Here is a 13,242-nt window from a genome sequence, read left to right as displayed (position 1 = left end):
TGACGAGGTCGAACGGTCATAAACTACTGCGAGACCATTTCAGGCTGGACATAAGGAAGAATTTCTTTACTGTCTGAGCCCCCAAGGTCTGGAATAGCCTGCCATCAGAGGTGGTTCAAGCACCTACAGTGAACACCTTCAAGAGTAAATTAGATGCTTATCTTGCTGGGATCCTATGACCCCAGCTGACTTCCTGTCCTTCGGGCGGGGGGCTGGACTTCATGATTTTGAGGTCCCTTCCAGCCCTAATGTCTATGAAATCTATACAAGGCCTTACTACATCTTACACTTTAATTAGGCTCTTAGCAACAACATATAGCTTAATACCTAAACCAATGACAGAAAAACATTTGGTCTAACCTTCATAGAGCCTTCAGCAAACACCTTTATCACACAGACATAATTTTCAGCTGTCATACCTCTATTCCTTCTTTGTTTAAGAAGAGCTTGAACTAATGAGAGAGGCTGTTTGTTTTCTGATGGGGTGATAAATGCTGATAACAGAGCTGATAAATGCTCTGTTATCTAGGAGGGGGAGAACCCCTCCCTAATCATGCTGCGGCCTGGCCACACCACCATCAGCTCAGCCTTGTACAAGGGAAGGGAGGACTGCTTTAGTGCCCCCTGGCTTCTAGGCTGAGCCACTTCAGGTATGTGCCTGTATGTCTGTGCAATTACAAAGTGATTTAGCCTAGCCAGGTTAGACTAACCTGCAAAGATTAAGTCAATTCACGCTCAGGTTTTTTAATGTGTGCCCCTAGCCTTAGTGAGCAGATGGGGAGGGGGCGCACACACAAGGTGTGTGATTGTGTGAGTGAGAAAGCAATATTAGGTATAAATACACACACAATATTCAGTGCCTTAGCCAATGTAAAGCCCATGCTTTAGTCTGGAAGTCCTTGTGTGTCAACCCTGCCAGAGCATTGATCATTTGCAAATTAAGCCCCAGAACAGCAGTTCTCAAACTTTTTAGACTTGAGACACTCCTCGTAAAGTGCCAGCTCCTCTGGTTCACTTGCTTTTTTTACTATGTTGAACTTAGAAAGGTCCCAATAAATTAGAATGGTTTAACACTATGGATTCCTATTTGAAATCTCAGGGTTTATCTTGTGAATCATGTTTGCATACCTAACTGTACCAACATTGAATGGGACTCCACAGCACCCTTGAGAGCATCTCAAGGCATCCTAGAGTGTCATGGCACTATGGCACAGAATCACTTATAGGACTTCAAAGACTTGCTGCAACCTGAAGATGCAACTACAACTCAGGTATACCCGAGTTGGTTTTAAAAAAGTAGTTGGGTACAGGGAACAGGTTAACTACAGCTGGCACCACTCCTGATTGTAGAGTAATGAACTAACAGAATGCCTTCTGGTACATTCTTTAAACTTCACAAGTGTGTCCAAAGTCAATAATTATTCACATGCAGAGCAGCAATACATTTTCTTACAGGGAAATAGTGAAAAGCTCAACAAGCGTTAACCATATGCAACTAGGTTACCTCATCCTTAGCACAATCAAAGGATGATTCATTGGCTCTTTTGTGATACTTTGCTCTTTAGATCTTCATTTTCTGCCTTGACTTTAAACAAAGTAAAAAAAAAAAAAAGACATTATTTTAAAGTCTTTTTCCTTAACTTGTCAAGATTTCAGGCTCCAATATCCCCTACCAAAGCATCTGTACGGTTCTAACACTATAGTACCAGAACACCCTCAAAGTCTTTATTGAATTAATTCTCAGGACACCTCATATGGTCAATTAGTTTTATCCTTATTCTACTGAAGACAGAGCTACAGATAAAGAAAGCTTCATGAACTTACACAGGAAGTCTGTAGCACCTCCAGGAATTGAATTCTGATCTCCAAGTCAAGTGCTTTAACTACAAAGCCAACCTTCATCTTTTCTGCAGTGAGAGCACACAAGTACTTCTGCTATTTTGATTAATGTATTTTGTTTCCATCAGGATGGCTTATAGAAGGGGAAAAAAGGTTAGCTTTTTGTTTTCAACAATACTTCTCACTTGGTTCAGTTCAAAGAGGAGTTAGTTCAGCACTGAACCACGCAAAACTACAGAATTGCATTTTAGTGTTTAAACCTCATGAAGGATGGCATTATCATTTCTACTTAGAAATTCTGCAGAATGTATCTGTCTGTCATCAGATAGAAATATTTATAGTGCTGCTTCCTAGACAGATACGCAACACAAGATATAAAGCAAAAGAGAATGCACTAAAGATGAAGTACACCAGGGTGCATTTCTGCATACATACACATAGGACTGATAGTTTGAGAGGGTCTTGAATTCCAAACTCAATTAATGCAAACTCTTCTTTGACTAACTAAAAGCTTACTATATTCCACAGAAATTGCATTTGTAGACAATTGTGAGTGCCCTGGCATACTGTATTTTCTATTCAGCTGTATTTGATTGGAGATAAATCATAAATCCAGAGCCCAAAACACTGTTTTGTGTCTTTAGGAAAATAAGTAAACACAATGTTTCATAAAGGCAGTGCTCTCTATGGTAACCAAAATGCAACTGAGACATCAACCAGATTTGAGTGAATACCTCTGTACTCTGCTTCAGTGCCAGAACACTGAAGCAACTATACTGAAGACAGGCCAAATGCCTTACCAATTTTTAATGGGAAGTAGGGCAATAGTTTAAATAAGGAGTTATCAGAAGGCTGGTTACTGCACACCCTTGGAATACTGTGCAACAAGCAACACGTGTGAAAGGAGCCAGGATTGCTGTAGGTCAAAGGGAATTCTACAGTTGACTTAACAGTCTGCCTCAACTCTGTGCACTGTTTGCCAGTTCAGATCATTTAAATTTGCTTTTCAGTCAAAGACAGTATACAACTCAATTTACTTTTAGACTGTTAAAAATGCTTTAAATGTTTAATCCCTATTGTGGATATACAGGTATTAGAAGAGGTTTTGCTTTAGGTCATCAGCAGAAAACCTATGGGGCGGCATTTTCAGAAAGGATTAGTATTTTTAATGTGCCCAGTTTAAGCAACCTTGTGCCAGACTTTTGGAACTGCTGAGGACCTGCAGACCCCCATTCGTAAGAAGGACAGGGGAGGTAGGAGGCAAGGACAGGCAGCTTTGAACTACCTTTGTGCCCCGTATGTTTGGCGCTCCAGAAAAGGCCAGCCTCAGGGCTACTCTATCTAAATTATACTGGTTTTTAAAGCTGCTTAGGGACCATCATGATGGCTGAGACTAGCCAGACCACAGTGCGCTCCATGCCCCCTCCTCCTTACAAACCTCACTGCACCTTCTTTAGATGCACTGGCAGCTATACCCCAACCAGGAAATTCTTTTATGGTTGGGCATTCCTCAGGGCCTTTTTCCTCACCTGTTATACTGTTAGAGCAACATAAAGAATCTGGTCTGGTACATCTTAAGTTAGGCACGCAGAGACTGAAACACACAAAAATAATAGACACTTCTCAAAACATTGGCCTGTACTTCTATGAATTTAACAACAGACTGCTTATAATGGAAGTCAGTGGAAAAGGGGTCATCAGCACCCAGATCAGGGCAAGGAAGAGTTTGTGCCTAAAATGTTAAGTCTGTAGCAACCCATTTCTTGTAACAATGGAGATAAGCATTGTATTTGCTGGAAGAGCATTCCTTCAGCCAATTAAGCTACTCTCATGTTCTGGCTTGTGTGTGCAGACGTGATAGGATTTGCATGGACTACTGCCAGTTCACACTAAACCATGAACATTGCCAATTGTCTAGATCAGTATCTGCTATCTGGGTAAGTCTAAAAAAAGCAGAGCTATCACAACTGCGGTAACAGACTGAGGGACTGTACAGTTGAGGGCATTTCCAGACATTGCCACATAAATCTTAAAATACTTGAGTTTTCTGAAGTCACTGTCATCCATTATCAATGTGCTTGAAGACACTGGTAACAAGAGCCATGCAATGGACTGGCATGATTTATGCCAGAAGGCTTATATATTAAATATTTAGTTTAAAGCACCATCATCTATCTATAAAATGAAGTCTATGTCTGTATGTTCACTTAAAACTCAAGAGTGGCTGGTCCTATCTATTCTACATCTTCCAAAATCACTGAAAACCACCCAAGGAAAATTATAGGCAAGTTACTTTTCACTTGACCCTTTTTGGGGGGCTTCCAGTGACTATTTAAGGGAACAATGCTTTTCACATGGACAGTTATATGTGGCTTGCTCCAGAGTTGGTAGTCAAAGAGGGTTATATATACTGGCACCAACAGGAAAACACCACAAACATTGTTTACAAAGAAGTTCTACAATTAAGATTATTCATTTGGATGTCATTTGAAATGTCGCTCCACATTACATATTTAATATTTTAAATTTTTTGACTAAAGTCTTTGAAAATAAACAAACACTGCAATTACAAAAATAATGACCTGGGCGAAGAATGGATCCTTCCACTAGTTTTATATAAACTTCAAAAATGGTTTCAATCCGTCTTGTAAAGCTACCTTCTAAATTACCAGTCTGGGCTGTGAAACAGTATATCACATATATGAGCAACAATCTGATATGCCAAGGCAGGACAACCCAATACACATGTAATGTGCACATTTTCTAATTACACTCCCAAATTCTGAACTCCAGTGGAGACTACCAGCCAACCACAGTAAGCAGTTGGGTTACTTATTAACTGCGTAGGCACATTAAAAGTTGAAAAGTGGTTTCACATGACCCCCCTCCATTCTCCCACCTCTTTACCACCAAATGAAACTGAACTCTCTTCTCTACATCTGACATGCTATGCGTTAACCTCATCTTTCCATAAGAACTTATTTAGTCCCCAGAACACATTAGAGCAAGTAAACTGCTCTAATGACTTCTTGGAGCTATGCACCATCAGGTATCAGAGAAGTCAGGTATGACTGGAAAACAATGATACCCAAGCCATGCCCCTTTCCCTGAAAAAAAAAAATTACTGTGTCAAGGAAAGGAGGCAATATAAAAGGGTTTATATAATGGGAATTTAAGGATTTTTCTATGCAGTACAACAAATTGTTATTTCATGAACCTGAGAATGCCTATCTCCCTCCAAGAGACTTTATGTAATCCAGAGTATGTTTTACCTTCTGGTTATAGTGAGGTTGGGAAAAGGGAAATGTCCTTTACACAGACGTCAGGTACTTTTAATACAACAATTACACCAGCTACAATTAATATGCCCAATCAGCACAATGGCAGTGTTGTAAAACCATGAAAGCATATGAAATCACTTCATGCTTTGAAAGCAAATACCAAAGAATAAAAAGGCATGTTGCAGACCAATGTAAATGCAGAGAGCAAAGCACTAGGGGAAAAAACCGGGGGAGGGGGTGATTTTTAATAAGATACTCATATTTGTTATTTTCCATTGTTGACAATAACAAGGTGCAGATACACAATTAAGTCTCTGTTACATACAATTAATTGAAAAATGCTGCTTCATGATTATGATTATTATAGATTAAGAAAACTGAATATCTGATAGAAGTGTTTATTTTAGTTTATTGAATGCTGAAATGGTATGAAATTGAAGTTTCAAAATGAATCACAGAAAATTAGGGTTGGAAGGGACCTCAGGAGGTCACATTTAATCCAACCCCATGTTCAAAGCAGGGCCATCCCCAACTAGATCATCCCAGCCAAGGCTTTGTCTAGCCAGGGTTTAAAAACCTGCAAGGATGAAGATTCCACAACCTCTGTAGGTAACCTGTTCCACTGTTTTACTGCCCTCCTAGTGAGAAAGTTCTATATCCAACCTAAACCTCCCTTGCTGCAACTTGAGACCATTGCTCCTTGGTCTGTCATCTGTCACCACTGAGAACAGCCTAACTCCAGAGAACATTTAGCCTTGCAGCTCTGGCAGGAACATTTAAGCTGCTGCTCAAGTTATTCAAAATAAGTGGTTGCTGATGGCATGCTGTCATTTAATCCTCAGAGCCTAGCAACCTTTTCAATCTAACTGGGAAGTAAACTCTCCCCTTCCCTTTCTGACAACCTGATTAAATACTTCTACTTAATACTCAAGAACAAGGGTTACTTAAAGGGACTGTCTCCTTAAGAAAATCAGGTGAACGACTGATGTTGGCAAACATTGGTGGAGTTATCATCTAAAACAGGGGTGGACAAAATGTGGCCTGGGGGCCGGATGCGGCCTGCCAAGCCATTCTATCCGGCCTGAGGGGCCCCTAAAATATTTAGAAAATGAATATTTATCTGCCCCTGGCTGCCTGTCATGTGGCCCTTGATGGCTTGCCAAAACTCAGTAAGTGGCCCTCCGCCCAAAATAATTGCCCGCCCCTAATCTAAAAGCTCCTATAGGTGAAATATTAGAGATTTTGACACACACACACGCTTTAACTTGATAATAATACTGTATGGACAGTTATCTTACTCAGTTGCGAGTGTCATGGCAAAAGCAGAAAGAAAGAATACTTTTAAAATACAATGATATAACCTTAAGAAAAATTGACAGTCATCTAAAACCAGCCTTTTTTAATCAACAACAATTTAAGTATAGAAAAACAAACTACTTTACTTCTCTATGAAGTTCTTAATCTGGCCGGTAAATACACAGGGGGTGCGTCTACACGCAATGCTTACTGCACAGTAGCCTGATAACACAGTTCAGTAGTGTGCCAGTCAAAAACCATGCTAATAACCTACTGTGCAGTGTTATTAGGCTACTGTGCAGTAAGCATCACAAAAAATGTTCACTGGTGCTACTGTGCAGTAAATATAGTTACTGCACATTAATGAATGTGTAAACACACCCAGGCAGTCCTGATGACTTCAAGGTAGTTACTTGTATTTAGTAGATTGTAAATGGGTGGACCTGTATGTCCACAGTGAACTATGCTGAGGTTAATGAGATTTTCCATGGTTACAACAGCCACCTACAGTTGCAGGATTGGGATTTAACTGCTATTAAAGTAGACTTCTAATGCCCAAATAGAAAACCATCAAACAAACAAAAAACAAAACCCCAAGAAAACAATCAGGTTTTAGAAGAGGGCAAAAAAGTTTTGACTCACCGATTTTTCCTTTTCAGATGGTTTAGGTCAACTGGCTTGTCATTATCAACCCACACAATATTGTTTTATTTTTTACCACAACACACCAATCAAGTGAGTATAAATTGCATTACCCTTCTTTGCTGTTTTGAAAGTTAGGATATTTTTAAAACAAGACATGAATTAAAATCTGTTAAGGCTACAGCAAGAATGCACAATTCTCTACGTTAATTCAAATGCCATTATATGTCATATAAACAGAAAGAGCATCTCAATTTCAATAATAATGTACCATTAAAAAGATGCTGTCAATTTAACCATGTTAGAAACCAATTTCTTTATCCCTATTACTAATTATACACTGGATTATTGGAAATAAAGTGCTTATCTATTTTTAAAAGGCAAGTATGCCATTTTTAGAAAAAAAAATGAAGTAACCAATTTATATCTGAAAACTTTAACCAGTTTAAGTCTTGTGCACTGACTTGCCTTGAGTGCTTTGGTTTTTTGCATTGTCAGAGCGATACCAAAACACATCACCTCTTTCAGGATCAGGCCCAGACAGCCTGGCATTAAGTATAAAGCTAGCTTCACTGTTTGCCACCTCTCAAAATCTGCAAGCACTATTTACAGTTTAGTTTCTTGTTATTAGATTTAAATGCCTATTGTCTCTACTGTTCTTATTATGAGAAGTTCCTTCTTCCATAAAAATAATTACATTTCTAACAGGAGCCAGATGAGAACAGGGAAGAGCACCAACACTTCACAAGTGCCACCCACAAAACAAACTACTCATGAGAGCTGTCAGAATGAGACCCTGCTCTCGGTACATTGTACAGATGCTTTAAATATCACACAGCTCTCAGAAGTCAGCTTCCCCTGCTTGGGGCTCAGTATGCCCACAAGCTCTATTCACCCTTGGATTTGGCTACTACCTGATTTATTGGGGAGAGCAGTGATAACTGCATAAAAATCACTCACATGCAGTACCAAAAATAAGATGTCACTCAGTGTTGTGCTGGTCCTCCTTTTCCTCTTATGTAAAGAATTATACAGCTAATAACATTGAATCCATGGTGACATCTCTGCATTGCTTACATATCATTCTTTCTCTCTCTATCTTCCCTTTAGAAATTCTCTTCACATCCATATCAGATAGAGACTTTTGCCTTTTAAATGAAACTGAGATTCTAGAGACCAAAATGATATTCTACAGACCAAAATGATAGTAAAAGGTGCCAGCATGCCACACCACTCACTGTGTACACCAGTTGTTTCTGATCCTGGATTTCTAAGCTTACTTATCATTCATTGAAAAACAAATGCCTGTTCACATAAGAAGGATGAATGTTTATCACTAAGGCATGAACTTAATGTAATTGTTCAGAAAGCCTGTAAAAGGGAACAGCTGCCTCTAGTTATACTTCTCCCCACTTCTGTACCAAGGATTGTTTTAGAAGGCTTTAGCATGAAAATACAATTATTATAACAGTTTACAGTAAGAAAACTTGTAAACAGCTCCAAACTCAATATGAGGGAAAGGGAGGGAGTAGGGGAACTGGGTACCACCGGAAGTCTATTTTAAAAAACTGAATGCTCTTGTAAGCCAGACATTCAAAGAGGTAACTTTTGAAGGAAAGAGATGCCAAGTAAAGTCTTGTAGGTCATCTCTACCCTCAACACAGCCAGAAGAATTCTTCGCACCAACTCTGAGCTATCACGCATTAAAAAAAAAGTCTTACGAAACTGTCACATGCATTTCTGAAACTCTACAGGAGCTCACTGCTTCCTCATTTGGCTCCCATACACACACACGGCTATAGAGACTACATACAGATTTCGTGCAGAGCCTGTTTTGCCCAGAACCAAGCTCTCAGGCAGACACGACTGGCACAGGAAACCTTTCTAGGTTAAGAGGGAGCAGGAAGATTCAGCCTCAACTTTAAGAAAAGGGCACTGAGGATTCTTGTTCTGGGTATGCTTGACTTCTAGGGTGTGACAAGAGATTGGGGAGTGGGGTACAAAAGGAAGGAGGCGGAAGACACTGGAGTGCAGTGATTCACAGCCAGGGTGCTGCAGCACCTGGGGGGGGGGGGCGCCTTGAAATCCTCTCAAGGGTGCCGCAATGTAGCGCTGCGAGGGGCACAACCCTGACTCCTGGGACAAACCCAGAGGTTTCCAAGTTCTTTGTGCTAGAAGAAAACTGCCCCAGGATGTTTTCAAGAGGTGAAAAGCAAAGGGAAAGCTGCCTTTCTCTGAGGGCTGCCTCCAGCTTCGAAAAAAAAAAAAAAAAAGGTTGAGAACCGTTGATTTAGGGAGCAGAAACCAATGGGAGGGGAAATCCAGCGTGTCAGGAGCCCTGGCCCTTGAGGAGCACAATGAGCAACAGCCCGGCAGAGCCCGAGGCAGAGTTTGATCTGGAGGGAGACGGACACGTCTCGGCGCTCGGCAGCCAGAGGCGACAGCAGGGGCCCTTTTCTCATCTACTTCACCAGCAGCCCCGTGCCGTGGGACAGCGCCCGGATCCAGCGCACGGGGGGTTGCCCGGCATTGCCCGGCCCGGCCCCACGCCCTGCGCGGCTGGAGCGCGGCCGCCTACCCCCGCGCGGCCCTGCCACCTGCCGCGCAGCGCCATGCCCGCCAGCCGCGAGCTCCCAGCGCTGCCTGCGGGATGCCGCCGGGCGCGGGGACGGGAGAAGGGGAGGACAAAGCCCCCCCCCCGCGCTCACGACTCACCGTGTAAAGCAGGTTGAGGGCGCACAGGCAATTCTTGGAGCAGGTGAAGCCCCCGCAGACCATGGCGCCGGCACCGCGCGGGTCCGGGCAGCCGGAGCCGGAGCAGGTAGAAGGGCGGTGGATCCCGATCCCGCAGCGCGCCGGGGACACACAAGCCTCCCGGATGGAACGATGGAACCACGGAGGGGCCGGGCCAGCAGCAGGCGCGCGCGCTGATTGGCCGCCCTCGGGCACCAAAGGTAGGAATATGCAAATGAACGGAACGCTGACATCCTCCCCCTCAGCTGGGATCCGGGAGGGGGAAGGGCGGCGGCGCCCGGCCCGCGCAGGTGAGGAGCGGCGGGAGCCGGAGTCGCGGCCCCGGGACTGCTCGGGCGCCCTCTGCCCTCCGTCAGCATCTAAGCTGGGGCCGCCGCCTCGCCCTTCCCGCGCCTGGACACGGCCTGTGAATCCGGGCGAGGCTCCGCCTCAAACGCCGAGCTCGCACCAAGCCAGCTACGCGGGCGCGGCTCGACGCCTGAGGCCCCTCGAGCAGTGGGGCTGGAAGGGAGCTCCTCCGCCCCCCAGGCTGAGGCAGGGGCATCCTTGCTCTAACCCAATGTTCCCCAACCTTTTCCAGCCCGAGGCCTGCTTACATTACTACAAACTTTCCGCAGTGCACCTGCTAAGGTATTCCCCATCCTCATACCATACTGTAGGTCATTGCCCTGGCAAAATTCCACCACACACCTGTTCACTTCTGAGGGCCTGCTTTTGTGCCACAGCACCCTGGTTGGGAAACACTGCTCCAACCTCTTCCTAAAGCGACCCCCACCCCTGATGCAGCACAAGCCCCAGATGCCCCAACCTGCCCCCAGGGCAGCAGGGACCCCCGGAGATCACCTAGTCTACCCCGGTCAGCCCTATCCAAACCATCCCATACAAGCATGATCTAACTTGGCATCAGACTGCCGGCAACCCTGACCACACACCAGACACCCTAACCTGCTGCCGGCGAAGCAGGGGACCCAGGCAGCCAACGTCCTGTTTCTTTGTCCATGTAAGCATAGCCTATGCTTACCTGGCAAGGAAAACACTGTGGCCACGGAGGCGGTCTTCATAGCCACACGGGAGAAGACAGCTCTCCTGGCATAGTACCTGCCAAGGTGATGTATAGTGAACCTCCCACATAGCTATGGAGTTGGGAAGGTCTTGGCTTTAAGCCCACTTATGGAAATGAAAGAATTCTCCCTGGCTTACCCCTGGGGCCTTACGGCTGAGGGCAAGCAAAACTAGGGGGCATCCAAACTCTGAGCCTCCAGGCTTGGGCCTGTAAGTAGGATGCCCACCAAAGGTTTTGGGACCATCTGAAGCCCCAGATGGGAGTGGAGAACGTTTCCTGGTAGTAGGCCCACTTCTGGTTCTGGACTGACTCTTGGACTTGGAATGTTTTGGCTAATTTGGCTTGGAATACAGAACATTTTTTTTTTTTAAAGTATGCTCAAAAGGTCTGGGTAGAGGGCCGCAACCCCCGCTACAGAGGAAGGCCAAACCCCCACAGGCCGTACCAATTTGAACCACAGGGTAAAATTCCCTCCTGACCCCAAATATGGCCATCAGTCTGACCCTGAGGGAGAGGTAAGACTTTCTATCCTATAATTAACAAACACTTGGGTAGAGGGTCATACCTCCTGCTACAGACGAAGGCAAAACCCCACAGTCCATATCAATCTGAACCATGTGGTAAAATTCATTCCTGACCTCAGATATGGGGATCAGTCTGACCCTGAGCAGGAGGGCGAGACCCTGTAACCAGGAACCTCCACCTTGAAGTCCCAGCAGGAACACTGACACACCTAGTCAAAATCCCCAGCCTTGGTGGCAGCCAATACCCAGTGCCTCTGAGGAAGGCTTAAAATACACGCACCCCTGACACATGCAGCAGGAACTCCAAAGGCATTTTATTCTATGTAGTTTGGCTAGGATTTGTCTGTCTGAGGAAAGCTAAAGCAGGCTAATATGTGCACATGAACAAAAAGCAAACATTTAACAATTCATAGTCTTGTTTTCCAGAAGTCTGAAGCAGGAGTCGCTAAATATTTCCACCTGATTCTAGGACATCAAAACCAAGTGAAGAATCTGTGCCCCATTAGGTTGCTGGCACTTGTATCCTCTGCTCAGATTATCTTTTCCCATCTCTTTCACATCACCATTACTTCACACAAGATGCTTAGGGCAGTGGTATCCAACTTTTTCCACCCAGGTCTGTTTGCCAGTCACATCTGGTGTTTGGGGCCAGTCTGGCATTCTGTGTTGGCCCAACTGTGCACAGGAACAGCCTGGCCAGGGGCTGATCCAGCCACGCAGGAACAGCCTAGCTAGGCCCCAAACCGTCACTACTTCACTGGGTCCTGCCTGGACGTTGCCATGTGGCTGCATCAAGCCCTGACTCAATCCAAATGCATGGGAACAGGGCCCGATCCCTCCAGCTGGAACCAGTCCAGCAATGTGGGGCTTGGAAATTTGGCAGCTGGGGAGCAATGGCAGTGTTAATTGTCACCACCCCACCACCTCCAAATTTCCATATCAGGCCCACAGACTAAAGGTTAAGCATCCCCTGGGTTAGAGAATGTGGTGGCTTCACACAATATATGTATTTTTAATGTCCTGCTCCTGCAGTGTGATGTCCTGGTGTACAGCTTTGTCCTCAAATGTCTTTGAAGATTAGTGAGGGTTTTCACGAGAGTGTAGGGTACAGAAAGGTACTTTTATTATGGAATCAGGATGTAACTAATTCTCACAGCACTTTCTGGTGTGTAAGCTTGTCGCTTTATCTACTTACTTATTCTCTTTCAGTACGAGTGGTTTAATTTCATTATCTCTTCTTAGGAAGCTTCTCTGCAGATGCACCAGATGTACTGATAGCTAAATAATTGGCAAGATATTCATCCTTTTGTGAGTGGTGGATAATGGTTAACTTTTGTTTATTCTCAACATCTGGGGATTTTTTTCTAGGACATATAAATGGTCTTCTTTACAATTAAAGCTGTTGAAATGATAGTAACTGCATGGGTTGGTCCTTCCTTCCTTCCACATTAAAGTGGCCTGGGTTTTTTGTGGTTGTTTACACGTACTTTGTGTATATACACCTCTATAAGTGGTGGGAAAACTTAATTATCTAGAAACAGGCAAGTTATTTTTTAAGGGAATTGTACAGCTCTAGCATTAACTAACAGTCCAGGCAAGTTTTTCTTCTGCCTGAGAGTTAAATAGAATGAAACACCTGCTGCTGAGTGTAGCAGTTTAATATTCCCTGAGGTCCTGTTCTTACAATCATTTACACACAACTTCATTTCACTTGAAATCAATGGAACTGCTAACAGAAGTACATTTAAACATGTACATGAATGTTGCAGGATGGGGGCCCAAGAAACTCTCTTATTTTCCTTCTGGACTTCGAAAGAGAGGGTAAGGAATCATACACTCTGTA

The 13,242-nt window shown here is 44.0% G+C and overlaps 1 protein-coding gene across 1 annotated transcript in view; it reads right to left on the bottom strand.

Moving 5' to 3' along the window:
* The window catches only part of TSPAN13 (tetraspanin 13), a 37,256-nt gene extending 27,381 nt beyond the window's left edge, over positions 1-9,875 (bottom strand). Inside the window, exon 1 of the mRNA XM_019508520.1 lies at positions 9,774-9,875. Within this exon, the coding sequence (XP_019364065.1) occupies positions 9,774-9,836 (63 nt within the window). The 5' untranslated portion in view covers positions 9,837-9,875. The remainder of the gene's footprint in view (positions 1-9,773) is intronic.
* Between the last annotated feature and the right edge of the window lie 3,367 nt (positions 9,876-13,242).

This window comes from Gavialis gangeticus, unplaced genomic scaffold (genome assembly GCF_001723915.1).
Source record: "Gavialis gangeticus isolate Ggan-Ray unplaced genomic scaffold, GavGan_comp1, whole genome shotgun sequence".
Lineage (NCBI taxonomy): Eukaryota > Metazoa > Chordata > Crocodylia > Gavialidae > Gavialis > Gavialis gangeticus.
Note: the sequence above shows the minus strand (reverse complement) of the source record. Positions and strands in the feature narration are given on the sequence as shown.